Source organism: Citrus clementina, unplaced genomic scaffold (genome assembly GCF_000493195.1).
Source record: "Citrus clementina cultivar Clemenules unplaced genomic scaffold, Citrus_clementina_v1.0 scaffold_1, whole genome shotgun sequence".
Classification (NCBI taxonomy): Eukaryota; Viridiplantae; Streptophyta; class Magnoliopsida; order Sapindales; family Rutaceae; genus Citrus; species Citrus x clementina.
Window position 1 is genome coordinate 14106739 of NW_006263303.1, and position 15187 is coordinate 14121925.

General features: G+C 35.3%; 2 protein-coding genes across 3 annotated transcripts; both read right to left on the bottom strand.

Annotated features, from left to right (window-relative positions):
- Nucleotides 1-988: 988 nt before the first annotated feature.
- On the bottom strand, nt 989-2477 carry LOC18056099 (peptidyl-prolyl cis-trans isomerase FKBP17-2, chloroplastic). The gene is made up of 3 exons (XM_006451581.2): nt 1742-2477; nt 1528-1572; nt 989-1427 (listed from the first exon to the last, which is right to left on the bottom strand). The coding sequence occupies exons 1-3, from the start codon at nt 2116-2118 to the stop codon at nt 1073-1075; spliced, it is 777 nt and encodes a 258-aa protein (XP_006451644.1). The 5' UTR covers nt 2119-2477; the 3' UTR covers nt 989-1072.
- A 50-nt stretch (nt 2478-2527) lies between these two features.
- Nucleotides 2528-14576, bottom strand: LOC18056101 (probable serine/threonine-protein kinase SIS8). 2 transcript variants are annotated; one of them, XM_006451583.2, is made up of 13 exons: nt 13464-14574; nt 12304-12741; nt 10047-10150; nt 8383-9644; nt 8228-8268; nt 7316-7384; nt 6526-6626; nt 5959-6037; nt 5750-5848; nt 5574-5642; nt 4326-4375; nt 4067-4243; nt 2528-2881 (listed from the first exon to the last, which is right to left on the bottom strand). In XM_006451583.2, the coding sequence occupies exons 1-13, from the start codon at nt 13947-13949 to the stop codon at nt 2722-2724; spliced, it is 3135 nt and encodes a 1044-aa protein (XP_006451646.1). In that variant the 5' UTR covers nt 13950-14574; the 3' UTR covers nt 2528-2721. The 2 variants fall into 2 exon arrangements, with proteins under 2 accessions (XP_006451646.1, XP_024034472.1); XM_024178704.1 differs by lacking the exons at nt 2528-2881; nt 4326-4375 and having other exon boundaries at nt 4177-4243; nt 13464-14576.
- Nucleotides 14577-15187: the final 611 nt, after the last annotated feature.

The window sequence follows — 15187 nt, forward strand, 5'->3', positions numbered from 1 at the left end:
CAAATTAAAATCCGGCCCGGACTCGGACCTGGACCGGTTGCATCCAGGCAGGGTCCGGTCATGGTAATACCTGGACCCGACCCCGGGGTTTTGCCATCTCTAATGTTGATGTCATTGCTTCAACTATTAAAATGCTGATCATGCAAATTCTAGACCGGGTTCCACAAGAATTACCATTTTTTTAAAAGAAGAATATCACATTCAATTAGGTCGTCAAGATATATATATTTATATACACACTCATCATCGTTGATTCTTTTTATTTCTTTGAAATATTATATATTAACGAAATAGATATAAATTAAAATTATTTTTATTCTTATATTATTGATTTATGAAAAAATAAGAAATAATTATTTTTTTGTTAAAATATTAAGATTTTAATAAAAATTTTCAAAAGGTGCGGTTCCCTATGTTATAAACGGCTTATTAGTAACCCATCCCTACAATATTTAAAATGCCGGACATATATGTGTTTCTTTGATTTAAATTATTATTGTTATTATTACTCCTCGTCCTCCTCCTCTGTTTGGGTTTAAGGTGTCATACAAACTTCATTTGGTCAAATCTCGCAAACATGATTTGTTTGTATGGATATAAAGTACTAAATAAAATAAGGCTGTGCAAATTATTAAAAGAGTGATGTTATGTTTATTTAATTGGGATATTTATTTTGTATTTTAATTATTGTGTCACCAACAAAAATCACTATTTAAATTAAAAATGATAAAACTTAATAATTTTCAATCAATTAAATCAATCAGATAATGATACATCATTTGCCACATTAGTTAAAATACCAACTAAATATCTCAACAAAGTAAATATAATATTATCGTTATTAAAATTGAATATTTCGATTATTTGCTTTGTTAAGCTTTTAAATTTTGTTCGATCTAAAATTAATTTTTTAGGTGTTCAAATTTTGTTTGGAGGTTTAGTTGAATGATTTTCAATAAATCAACAACGACTACAATGTCAATTACCCATAAAGTTATGACTCAAAGATAGGAAAAGGAAACCATGCATTAAATACAATTTCTTCAAGTAATGTTTCATTGGATATGGAATATCAAGCTGGTGCAATGGAAACTTTCTCAACTTCCACAATGTACTCAAGAGTTGCAAATGGAGGAATTTGCACCCCGTCACCTAAATCTGCACCATTCGCTCCAAATGCTAAATTTGGAGGAATAATAACTCTCCTTTTACCTCCTACCTTCATTGATCTCAACACATATTCAATGCCTTCACACATTCCCTTACCATAAGGCCTTGAACCCATTACTAGAGCCAATGGCTTCTTGTTTCCACCAAATGTATCAACAAAAACTTGCCCACTTCCTTCTACTTCTCCCCTCAAATCAATCACCACCAAGTCTCCTCTTCTTGGAGTGGCACCACCTCCCACTTTCAATTCGTAATATCTGTTTCAAATTATTATAAATGTAAATTTGTGATACAGTGATAAAAGCATGTGCATTTCAATTGATCACATGCAATACGAGAGGTTTGAATCAAATATACCTTATGCCATTAGGCAACACCACTTCCTCTTCCTTCTCCACATTTCTACATACAACAAAATATTTTTATCAATCAAAATTATGCTATCATAGTGTCTCACAAATATTATATATATATATATATATACACACACCTCAAGGTGCAAAGCAAAGGCTTTTAATCAGAAACAATGATATGACAGTTTAATGAAGCTGGCAGGAAGAGATGTGAGCACCTTGTACTTGCTTCTTGTTGAGAGACCTCAAGGCGGGTCTTTATTTGTTCTGAGATAACGCCAACAGCAAGAAAGCCTGCCCATGCAAGGCCTGCACCAAGTCCAAATCTCCTTGTTAAACTAGAAGCTATCCAATCTGTGCTTTCAACAGTGGCTGGTTTAGCACGCTTCTGCTGCTGCACCTTAGCAGCTGGTGCTGGCTGCTCAGATGAAGCAGTGCTTAGTTGTGGAGATGGGGTTGGAGATTGTGGTTGTGATGGTTGATTTGATGAAGATGGAGGGGGCGGTGGTGGTGGTGCTTGCTGTGATGAAGAGAACTGGTGAGTTGTTGTAATTGGGTGTGAGAGAAATGTTGGAGATCCAAAGAAAGTAGCCATCTTGTGTCTTATCAAGATATGTGACGAGATAAATGAAAATATCTTGCTCGAGTCAATGAGGGTTTTTGGTTCCCCACCTTATCCTTTATATGTGATCATCAAGTGCAAACTTGAAGAATGGTTCCCTTATCCACGATAACAGGTGAGAAATACTTGTACAACGAGCATTTTACTAGAAAAAGTGCTTTTGTTAGTAGTCTGGAATTGTAAACTACTTGTAGACATTTTGTAACTTAGGCACTATCCAGTTTTGACCCTCTAACATCCGGTTATCGCAGTATTATGATCTCAAGAGCACCACAGCAACAAAACAACATTGTGCAAAACATTGATTACAACAATTTCATTTGAACCCTTTTTTTTTTTTTTTTTTTTTTTTTAATAACAAGCAAATGCACAAGACTAAGCATGCTTCAACAATTAAGGATACAAAATAGAATGGGAAATGTTAAAAAGAATCACAATCTCAACTGGAGTACATGTTGGGTTATCACCATCATCATCTATCAAACATTTTCCTGTCCCAACAGTACAGGACTTGCCTCTGTTTATAGGCAAACCAGTGAGCTGAGAATTAGTTTATAGCTGTAGACTCTTGCTCATTTAGCCTGTTGAGTCTGCCAAAAATTTTGATATCTGACCAGTCTCGCGGCCACTACTTACAGATGGCACCGGTCTGGGCACTTGTGAACTAGTTATTGGCTTCTGCAATGGCTTCAGAGCAGCCATGATCTCTGTAAATGTCGGTCTCATTTTTGGATCTCTACAATGTTAAAAAGATTATATATGTCAGTTCTGTCCATTAATACACCCTGATGGATTCAAATGTATCTACTACATTTACATTTTATACGCACTGAAATGACAACAATAAAATAAAACACAGATTTCTTCCCCAGAGTACATTTACAGCTGCCAGGCTCATCTAATATTTACATATATCAATATCAACGAGACGGTGACACACTGACGATCACTCACAGAAACTGAGGATGGCTGCAAGAGATAGAAACTTTCAAATACACAGTCTTAAAAAGAAACCACACCATCTTGCAGAAAAGTATTCCGGGAAATAATAATAAGCTTTACAACTAAATGTGGCAAGAATCGGTTCGAGCAGATATCATGATAGATCAATCAATTTGAAGAGAACAACAAGTATTTCAGATAAAGCAAATATAAAAGGACAGGATACAAAGGTAGCGATATTTTTTTAAGAGAATTTAAATGCGAGGCGAGTCATGGCTTCGCCACTCAAGTACAGTCCATATATATTCAAGATGAGTAGATTTTGTGAATATGTACCATAATTCACTGCATTTCTTGTTTATACCACCAAAACATAATCAATTTCTCAATACTACAATCTACCTTCCCTTTACGAATACACCTAAACAACTTCGAAATAAGCACTAGAACAATTTCTCACTGCACTTCTTGTTGAAACATTTTTTTATGGTCTGAATGTCTTCATTAACAAGAGGGTAACTTAGCCATCAGGTTAAAAAAATTTAATTTGAAATCAATTTAAGAAGGTAGCTTGATTTAATCTTGGGATTGGACTGTTCAGGAACAAATTTTGAGAACCCTTCATTATGACAGAAGTGATTCACTGAAGTTATGTAAAATAAATATAAGTGTAGCACGGAAAACTAAGTGGCAGAATAAATAACAGAAAAAGTAAAAACGAGGTAAAACAAACACATTTTATGAATTAAATCATATACTATCCAACAGATCATCAGCAACATGTTAATACCTAAAAGTTTGGTAATTACATTAATGGTGGCTACTAAGCAATATAAAGTATCAATGCCTACTCTAGTTTAAGTTAAGTCACCAAAAAGTATAGAGCTTTTGATTTTACGTATTATTGATAACAGTATAGGTACCTAATCAAGCACGTCAAGTATAAAGGCAACAAATAAACAACTGTAAATATACTCACGTCTGCCAGCACTTCCTAATTATATCTGCAACAGCAGGATCCAAATTGTCCGGTATGTCAAGACGACGGTGTTGAAATCCTACTGCACCAACAACTTGCATGGGGTTCATTCCCCCCCATGGTTGCTGCATCGTACAGAGCTCCCATAATATGACCCCAAAGCTATAAACATCGCACCTGCATTGCGTATTGATAAGATTATCACAAACAATGAGTAAACGATCTGATGAAAATAATGTTAAATAAGTGAAAGCCATACTTTTCATCGGAAGGTTCATTTCTGAGAACTTCCGGAGCCATCCACTCAGCCTGAAGAAAAGTATTACGACATGAACTTACTTTAATGCAGAGTAAAATGATAATTCGCAAGGGTGAACCATAATGCAAGTGATACATCAATACCCTCAACATTCACGACTTCATTACCCTACTAAATCAATCGCTTTCTTTCAGTAGTTCAATATAACAAAGTTGCAGGAGTACCTAAACCATCAATACTTGTGTTGGAACACATTGGATTATTTCAGATTGCCCCACCTATTAAACTCATAACATACATCAGAAAATTGAGTCCAAGGATCTCTACAGAAATACCCAATCCAAAATGGTTGTACAGTATTTTTATGTCTAAGATTATAATTCCCTTTAAAAGTGCCTAGAAAAGTTGATACTTTGTTCAGAATTTTATTTTCAAAAAAATAAAAAATAAAATAGCTATAATTTAGCATTCATGAATTCATACAGTTGCAAATCCAACGAGGAATTTCTTTCTGATATTGAAGAATGCCAAAAGAATATATCAATAAGGTCTTTCCCTCCGAAATTTGGCAATAGAACACACACAGATATAAACTGACAATTGTGCTTAAATTTAAAGTTATTAGACATATCAAAGCAATACCGTCATCTACCACTAAATGAACATGATTTTCAGATCCTACTTTTAAGATATCAACCATGGGCCAATAAGTAACAAACATAGAAGAAGTAATACATACATTCATATATGCTTGTACATCTCACTTGCCCTTAATAAGAATACATTATTTTAAGATTAGTGAATTACAACCATCAAGGTCTATGAAAGATGCTTACTGAACATCTATCCCAACTGCGCTTTTCAAATTAAAAGATTTTTCATGTGGACTAGCAGGTACCTTCAGGCACCACATTGCAGGTAATGATTTTTTTGTCAAGCTATAAGCTTGGGTAAAAGTGACCTCAAAGGCCTGGGTAGCAATTGACAAAACAAAAACTTGGGAAAAGACAAAAAGAATGTAAAAGTGATCAATCTGGAAGACATAACAATTAGGGCCTAGTTATTGCCAAACAACGATCATAAGCAGTAATCATGTGTATCACACACACAATGGCAACATTATTTTGTTTCATTTAAGACAGAGCCATCAGAAACACCAAAGAAGACAGACCATAAAAAAAAAATTGAATAAAATTAGGGGAAAAAAAGAAGAAATAAATGTCCAGCCAGTTGTTTAGCTCAACTCACCGTCCCTGCAGTTGACCTTGAGGAAAGAAATGTGTTGTGCTTCATCCTTGATAACCCAAAATCGCATACCTAATTTACAGAAAAATGTGTAAAAGGAAAATTGCAGACAAAACTATATGCCAAACCAAATTAGGCATATGAGAGACTTTAGATGTGAAAAAGAGATAAAATAGAACCTTCACAACCCAGTTTTTATCAACTAGAAGATTTGGGGACTTCAGATCACGATGTACAATTACTGGGGTACAATTGTGTAAATAATTCATTCCCCGAGCCTGAAAGTAGAATTATTCAAAAGAGAAAAATTATTGTCAGCTAAGACACAAGAAAAGCACATTTATGCAGAAAGGTATGAAACCCTAAGGCAAGAATGACAGAATCATACAGCATCAAGGGCCATCCTCAAACGCCTTCTCTCATCTAGTTGATTGTTAGGCCGATGAAGTAACCTATACAAACTACCTCTGCAAACATAAATCAAGCTTTCCAATTAAAAATGAATAATAAAAAACCAAAAAGTCAATAATTATGAAAGAAACACGGGCACTGGGGCTTCTAACAGAATTTTGTACTTTCTGGTGAGAGATAAATTTGAGCAATTACGCTGGAAAATACCAAGTGCAAAAGGATCATTACAACTGACATAGTGAATATACAGCCCAAGAGAAAGATTTAATCCAACGATAAATGATTTGTTGTTTAAAGCACATTTACTAGTGCCTCTTTTGAAATCATCTCATTTACTGATAATGAATTAGATAATTTGGATATGCTTCAAGACTTAATATCTGCTAAATCTTCACCAAGGAAAACTAGTTGTGGTCAACTAGTAACTGGAGCATTATAAAAGCCCTGTAGGCCATGAATAAAATTCCAACACAGCAATCTCAGAAAATTATTTAATGAGGATTATAATAAAAAATGTAAAAAGAGGTAAGTTATGGAAACATACCGAGGAAGAAATTCTGTAACAATTGAAAGATTCGGAGGACGAGTTACAGCTCCCATAAAGAGAACAACATTGGGATGCCTAACCCTTTTCATGATTAGCACCTTAGAAGAAAATCAAAATATCAATTCATCAATGTCAATGCATACTCTGACTTACTCTTGGGCAACAACCACAGCAAGTGTTAGCATTTTGAATTCCAATGGGAGGCATAATGATTTCAAATTCCATTACTTAAACACAAATGTAATTTGAAAATGAATAGTAATAACCTTCCTCACTAGAAAAGAACTGCAGTATTTAGGGAATTGAAAATGAAGTAGATTGTGAGACTCCAAGTAGCTTGAAGCCAAATTCAATGTATCATTACTAAATACTAATAATATATTTTTGGCACACAAATTGGAGGTATGAGAATAAAGCAGAAGGTTAGGGCTCAACAAATTACTAAACAGCTACTTTCCAAGTCTTTTTGGCTAGAGGTTAACCAATTTTGGCTAGGGTTAACAAAGGAGAACAATGAATGCATCTGAGCTAAATACTAAGCTAAATCGACAGGTTTACATCTTGTGTAGTGTGAGAAATGTTAAATTATGTATCATGACATAATCATTAACCATGGGTTCTGAATCATGGACATGTCTGCTCCACTGATATCGTAATCAAATGCATATAAAATATGAGGTGATGGCATGACTAGTGACATCTGACAAAAGCCTATTCAGCTTTTGCAATTCAGGATTTTGAATTAGAGGATATGAGAGCAAGGGAAAGATTAAGGAGTAACTTGTACCTCACTTCTGAATTCTTCTAGTGATTCACCAAAAAAGTCTTGGTCTAGGAACCTCTTCACAGCAACTTCCTATAAGTAAACAGCAACTTAAGAAACATTAAAAGAATAGGGCTTATAATAAGTAAATTTGGGGGGTAAACTAAATTCTTCTACCAAAAAAAAAAAAAAACTAATAATAATAGAAAAAACATACATTCTATAATATGTATTAACAAGACAAATATATTTGAGATTACATTATGAAATTCATAATAAAAAACTTGGTAATCATTTTTTTGGCCCAAAAGTTTTTATACTTGTTCCAAATGATACTGTATTTCTATTATAAAGAAGATGTGGCACAAAGAGTTTGGTTGGATAAAAGCATCACATGGCCCACAAAATAATTGTATTGACTTTTCAAGCAATCCCCTTATGCCACATCACTTTTGCACATTTCATCATTCAATTTTTCTTAAGGTATCCCATTCTTTGACCATATACCCGACATGCTAGAATCCCATTAGTTTTAAGATTTCTTTTCTTACAATATTAGAATTCTTAGGATGCGTAATACCAATTAGTTTCCATCTAGGTTTTGTATTTCTGTTTTTAAGCCCAGAATATTTTAGGAGCAAGAAATAAAAGCAGTCTTTTGAAAAACTGGAGGAAGATCCCCATGAAGAGATCAGCCCTTTGCGTCATATTGATTTTAGTTCAAAATCTCCCGGGAAAAAAAAAATTCTTTCATGCATAACACCAGCCAAATGGCTTATAATGAGCCATCTTGATTGGCTTTCTCATACAATACTTTTGTATAAAATTTCAGTGACTCTCAAAATAAAGCATAAAGACATTATCAGAACCATCATAGACATGAGATTGAACAAAAATAAAGGGTTAAAATTTTGGGTTCAGCTAATGAAAACTCACAGTTCCATGCCAGTCCCCACGATAGACCTCTCCATAAGATCCTGCAAACACAAAAAACGAACCAAAAGACAATAGTTATCTGAACATATCTGGAATCTAGATTATCTACAGACACAAAGTAATAGAAATACATAGTGTAATTCTCAAGTCAATACCAAGTCCGATACGCTCACCCAAGGTGATTTCTTCCCATGGAATCTCACACTCCGCAACATCATCTCCAACATCAGATTTTGAGCTATCATTACTGGCCGATCGATCTGATACTCTCTCACCTTCTGAATTAGCTCCCAAATAATTATGTTCCCGGCCTCCACTACCACTATCACGAGGTTCATAACCAGCAGAGTCTGCATCTCCATCACTCCGAATACTCAGCTCATACTGCTTACCAACAGCTGCAGTTGTCGCTACCATAGCTGCAGCAGTAGCAGTGGCGGCAGCTGCTACAGGAAGTTCAAGATTCGAGTCAGTGTTTGACTTTGCTACAGCAACTACCATTGAAGATGCAACCACAGCTGCTGCTGCTGCTGCGGCAGCAGCAGCAACAGGAACGTCTTTTCGGTATTTTATGGGTGTCGCTTCAGACTGTGGTGAAAGAGGCTGTCCGGCTGCTGCCATTACATCTGATTGACGACTTAAACCTAGATCTTCCTCAGGTTGATCAAAAGAAGTTGCCTTAGAAGGGGCTCTAGGACGAGGTAGAGGAGGCAAAAAACGAGCTGGACTTGGATCGTCTTGATTCTTTCTTTCTTGGGATCCAGTACCCTGCTTATTTTTATCCTGAGTTTCAGTTGGGGACCTGACCTCAACTGTTGATGCATCTAATTGCTCAGCGTAAATTTCAGTAAACAAGTTTGGAGGAGCTACTACACCACTTTCAAGCAATACATCATGAAGTTTTTGAGCTAATTGTGGATTCTCTTTTGCAGCATCAATCATATATTGTGAAACATCTTTCACTTTCATTCTATGAGTAGCAGGAGAGCTAACACCTTCAGTCCAGGAAGGAGATCTCGCATGTGCATGAGGATAATTAGGCTTGTTGGGAAGCTCTCGTACAAAGGCCTTCTCTCTATCGGAAGGATGTTTATTCTCTGGAAGCATCTTCAATTCTTCTTCACCTTCAGTCGTCCTGGTTAGATTGAAAAAGGCATTAGATTTTCCAGTTTCATTAGATTGACCTGCTACAGCAGCAGAGTTCCTGAACCTCGATCTCTTGTCACATGTCCCAAACTCAGAATGTTCTTCAAATGAGCTGCCAACACCGCTGCTGGATGATGCTGCATGAGACGAGTCAATGTCTCTGGACAAAGGACTGGCTGAATAGAAAGAGTCATCACATTCTACATGTGGTACAACTGCATCCGAAGGAATAAGTGTACCGGGATCTGCCATCAGATCAACAATGTACTCCCTGAAATTCACATTAACCTTCATCAATCATCTTTAAAAGAGGTCAACATTTTGCAACAGCAAACAAACAGTTCATAGCTATCATGGCTGCCATCATCTCAATTATGACGTTGTTAGGCCATTAGATTATAAAACAAAAAACGGAACCACATAGTAAATCTTAAGATATACAAAGCCCATTGGAGATTTATTGACTGCGAATCTCATATAATTTAAGTCAGAAAATCATAAAACACGCATTTTTTTTTAAAAAAAAAGGACCACGAATTTTCACTTGAGAAGAAATCAAAACATCCTACTCATATAAATGATAAATCATTTTAACTAGAGTGAATAACCTTATACATCCTAGTGTTCGTTCACATTGCAGAAACATTTAAGTTCAAATTGTAATAGCGATTACCTTCCATCATCAATCCTTACAAAGTTCATTGCCACATCATCACAACCTGTATATTGCTGTCCTTTCACCAATCGGCATGGGATCCCCACACTATCAGCCAAAACCTGCATAACCATGCAAACAAGTGGAAGATAGACAATTAATGAACTGGTGTTCACATTAAGGTGAACTTGATAAACAAGCGTTATAACTCAACATATCACTAACAAGGAAATAAAATGAGGAAGCTTTTTGTACCATTCAAAATATGATTTTTGAGGTCAAATTTAAGAGGTATAATTTAGCAACAAAATTCCATAGCCAATCAAATTTAACAATACAAGCCACAAGAGTATATACAAACTAGGAATTATACATGAGTCAGAAGAAAGAAAGAAGAATAAGTATGTCCACCAGCCAACTTTCTAATAACCCAAGTTATATTAGCATCACCTTCTGGGTAAGCCCACTAAGTCAGAACAGCGCAAAAACCAGAAAGCAGGAGAAATCCTAACTTCAATTTAAGTTAATTCCCTCTAACCAGGATAGCTTTTGAGTTTTGTCTTGGAAATCTTATTCGACAGTTGGATTAATCAAAACAATTTTTCATAACAATAGAAAAATGAATAAACAAAATTTGCTGACGGTTGGATTTATCAAAACAACTTTTCATGACAATAGAATAATGAATAAACAAAATTTGTTATGTGGTATACATATAACTTTATTATTTGACCAAAAAAATTCTAGGGTAAACCAATAATAATTAATCTCATGAAAAAGTTATGAAGGAAAGTTTTGTGTTAATATAAGAAATGCATTAAGTCCTTTCCTTATAAGAAACATTACAACAAATGCACCGAAGAAATATGTTCTAATTTACTTTCCAAATTAAGATAAACTTTTATGGAGTGGGTCCATGAGAAGAAACTGATCATGTGCACAGGTGATTTTCACTAAATTTACACTTGGCATATTAATCCACCTCTTCTATTGGTGTTGGTGGTGAGGAATCCCACATCTATTAACTATCCGTTGGACCTGTTGACATAACTGCTTAATAGGTTGCTTGATATAACTTCTCTATTGGCTAAAAGAGCCTTCTAATCCTTAAAAGCTCTTTGTGAAAATTTAAATAAGTTTTCACATCTACCTAAAAAGCTCAAGTTTTGAACTTCTGTGAAAGCTATTTTTGAGACTTACTAAAAAGGAAAACAATAAAAAATACACTTTTTGTAATTATTTCACAAATCATACATAACTCTCTCAGAATCTTTAAGGTAATTACACAATTTTGTGAAAAAATGATTGATAACCTAGCAACTAATACCTAATTGTAAATGTCCTAATGGTATAAATTCTACTTCTAAGAGCTCCACTAGAAAAGCCATATAGAACAAAGCCTAAGCTTTTGAGTTGGTTTAGGTTGATTTCCTATAACAGGTAATTGTCATCCTATGATTTGCAGAATATTAGAGGCTTGCTGGAAATGGATGGACATGAACAAGTGCAAAGGAATTCACTTCCATAAAACAAGAAAAAGGAAAAATGATAAAATTATTATGGAGCTATTAATATTGTCAAGAAAATTGAACAAATTACTATTTTCATCACTGTTTCAACCTCATCAAGGAAACAAATATTCTGTCATAGTTGATTATAAGTTTCAAATCTAAACACATCTATAACCATGTTCCAGATCTACTACATTTTCAGGAGTTGTGTCAGAGTCATAACCAGCCCAGACAAATAGAAAACTTGGCTTGAAGTGCAAACTAGCCCAATTAGTGGTTGAACTAAGCTTACTCCTAGTGTCCGCTTCTACTTCAGTACGATGCCTCCTGGGAAGCTTTTATTCTATTCTCACTTCTATATAAATGCATGGCAGGTTTGAAAACAATTCACCCCTCTTCCATTCAGTGTCTACATCTGAGAATTTCTTCCTCCGAAAACAGAACTAGGTCCCTGATCTCATTTGATTGCAGAGGGTTTCATCAGTGGCAATCGTCAGCACACCTGACATTCACGCTTCCCAAGCCAATGAAGCACTAAATACCAATTCTGACCAATAGACTGACTTTAACAAATTGGAATTTGGATAGAAAACAGTCCCAATGTGTAGGTTCATCCATAATTAATACTTAACCAGGTCTTAATTCTGATAAATATAATGCATTAACCCTTTTTCAGTTCTAGTCTATTAGGTCAAAATTTCAAGCTTAAATAAATAGCTGGAGCTCCTTACCAGGAGAAAAATATAAAAAGGTGGAGCACATACCTTAAACAACAACGCTCGGTGACGAGCCAAACCAATTGTCAGGGAACCAAGTGGCAACACCATGCTACCAAGAGTTGCTTTCAAACTGTAACTAAGACTTCGTGATGCTCTTGACATGTTTTCAGGATCCCCAACTGGCCCACCCATGTAATCAGCTACTAAAACAGCAAGGTTTCGCACCAAGTCAATCCCCACAAAAGCTTGGGAATGCGATCTTGACTTGACGGCCACCTCAAGGACCTTTTGTTCAAGTTTCAACAAATTAGAATCAGCAGCCCTATTGACCAAAACTGCTTCCCACATGACACTACCTGAGACAGGTGTTCCTTGAAGATCAACAAGGGATGGCATTCTGTCTGAGGTGGACTCAGAAGGGATTCCATACAGATCGTAAAATCCATCCATGATCTTGTCATCATAACTAAGAGAATTGTAATTCTGTGAAGCAGGGACAAATCTACGATATGAGACAGGTTAGAAAGGAACAAACATGAAGCAAATAAATCTGAAGAAAAACTATGCCAAACATACAAGTGAACACTTTAGAGATCGTACATCGGATAGAACTCCAGCTTTTCAGAAGTAGACATATAAGTTAAAAATATTAATGAATAATTTACAACCCAACAGAAAATCAATTTTCCCAGTTGTTTCACTTTACTGTAATTATTCTAAAGTTCCTAAGGGAAAGACCAGTGGCCTTGTTCTAATTGAGGCATAAGGAGAAAAGACATTTATAGGCAAAAAAAGGAAAACAAACAAATAATTACAATACTTAGGAACATCATTTGCCAAGTGTGAGTGAAAATGTAGCATTTACTTGCTAGTTGATTTCAATGACAGTGATATGTGGTTATATTAATGATTAAAGCTGATTAATGAAAAGGAAGAGTAAGGGGACATGTGATTCCCAATCTTCACAATCGTGAAATGTCTTTAAATACTTGGTTAAGTAACACTGTATATATATATATATATATATATATACTGATCAAACTGAAAATAATGGGCAGTGAAGTAAATCATTAGTCACAAGAAATTCTTTTTTTCATCTTTTCTGATAGAATCATAAGAAGTTCTAGCATAAATATCAAGATATAAAGTACAGTAAAACTTGAATCAATTACACCGGCGGATGAAGAGGCAAACGTCAAACTTACCCAGTATCTATAGGCAACAACTTCAGCTGGAGTGTTCTCTGGATCACAAGAACCCAAACTGATTTGCTTAACAGCCTCAATCTGAACAGCCTCAGGATCCTCCTTTGCACTCAACTCCAAAGCCATTTGTATTTGATACTCCTCTTCAACATCAGGATCCCTCGAGTTATTAGACTCTGAATCAAGGCGCTTAGTCTCTAAAGCAACATCTAAGCAAGAGACATTAACTGAATCAGCCGGTTCTGTTCTCTCAGCCGCCGCCCTTTTAACATTGGAAGAAGATGGTGGACTTGGACTCTTTCTATTTACAACTGAATTTAACCAATTTGAAAGACCTGAAGTTGGTTTATTAATATTAGGCTCAGGATTATGAAGGGAAGCTAATTCATTTGACTTACTATTATTATTCCCCCTTAAAGAAGTAGACCCTTCTGCATCATCTGATGGATTAGACATGATATGGAGCTTCTTGAGAAGATTCTTCATACTAATCCAATAAAGCTAATGAAGTGTATTGAATGCTAAAGAAATAAAAATCTGGCCATAAACATCTCCATTGTCTTGGACCAAGCATGAAATTCAATCTCAATCTCAGTCTCAATCTCAAATCAAAATCAGAAGAAGATAGAAAGTTGAAAGCAATCCAAAAGAGTCCTTTTTAGGCTTACCCAAGTGAGACCCCCCAAATCAACCATTTGAAGCAAACATATCCAGTAAAGCTCATCCAATATTAGAAAGTACCACCCAGATGATGCTTTGATTGAAAAATAATATAAACCACATCCACTTTACAAAGACTTACAAATCAAACACACAATAAAACAATTGCCAAGCTCATACTGCCAACCTCAAATATATCAGGATTGAAGCAAAGAAAAACAAAAGGATCTTTCTTAGGATAAAGAGTACATAGAAAAGAGAAAAAAGAGAGAGACGAAGAAAGGGCAAAGAGCAACAAGTGGGATAGCAAGTAGGACCTCAACGAAAACAAAGAATGACCCACTTGAGTTTAGAGACAGAAGGATTTCAAGGTCCCATAAAAAGATAAAACTGGTGGCAAAAACAACTCCAACAACCACCAACTTGCTCAATCTCTCTCTCTCTCTCTCTCTCTCTCTCTCTCTCTCTCTCTCTCTCTCTCTCTCTCTCTCTTCACTCACACTCTCTTTCTATCCAAAAAGTCCAAAAACGATGGTCCCTTTCTCTCTACAAAAACTATTAAACTAATGCTCTCTCGAAAGTCTTGGGGGGTCAACAAAAAATCACAAATAGTACCGAAGGATAAATGGGTGCATGAGTTGGAAGAAGAACAACTTGAAAAAGGAAAAAATGATCATTCTTTTGCAACTCTTCTTGCAAGTTTTTCCATGTGAATTTGTCACCTTCTTCTTCTTCTTCTTCTTCTATGTTTTTCACTTCGAAGTCGTAAATATTTTAGGGTCATTTTCGCATACCTGTGATTTTCTACTTTGCTTGATAAATACTCGTAGCTCATGGTGAAAATTTTTATATTTTTTTAATGGGTAATTTTTAAAAACCACCCCTGAAATTTGGACTTGTTGTAAGTAGATAGCGAGAATCTGTTTATTTATAAAAAACTTCCTACCATCAGTTAACTTTAACATTGACCGTTAATTGACTGTGCAAAGACAACATTACCCTCAACAATAATTTGTAAACGGAAATAACTAAAAAAAAAATTAAAATTATTGGCGCGAAAAGCA

Bases quoted from the DNA above. Each gene is read 5' to 3' on its own strand.
- LOC18056099 (XM_006451581.2), bottom strand. From the start codon at position 2,118: ATGGCTACTTTCTTTGGATCTCCAACATTTCTCTCACACCCAATTACA. The intron at 1,573-1,741 runs GTGCTCACATCT...TGTTGTATGTAG, and splicing joins CAACAAGAAGCAAGTACAAG to AAATGTGGAGAAGGAAGAGG. The intron at 1,428-1,527 runs GTATATTTGATT...AATTTGAAACAG, and splicing joins GTGTTGCCTAATGGCATAAG to ATATTACGAATTGAAAGTGG.
- LOC18056101 (XM_006451583.2), bottom strand. From the start codon at position 13,949: ATGAAGAATCTTCTCAAGAAGCTCCATATCATGTCTAATCCATCAGAT. The intron at 12,742-13,463 runs GTAAGTTTGACG...CCTGCTTCACAG, and splicing joins TTGTTGCCTATAGATACTGG to AATTACAATTCTCTTAGTTA. The intron at 6,627-7,315 runs GTACAAGTTACT...TTTTCTTCTAAG, and splicing joins TAGAAGAATTCAGAAGTGAG to GTGCTAATCATGAAAAGGGT.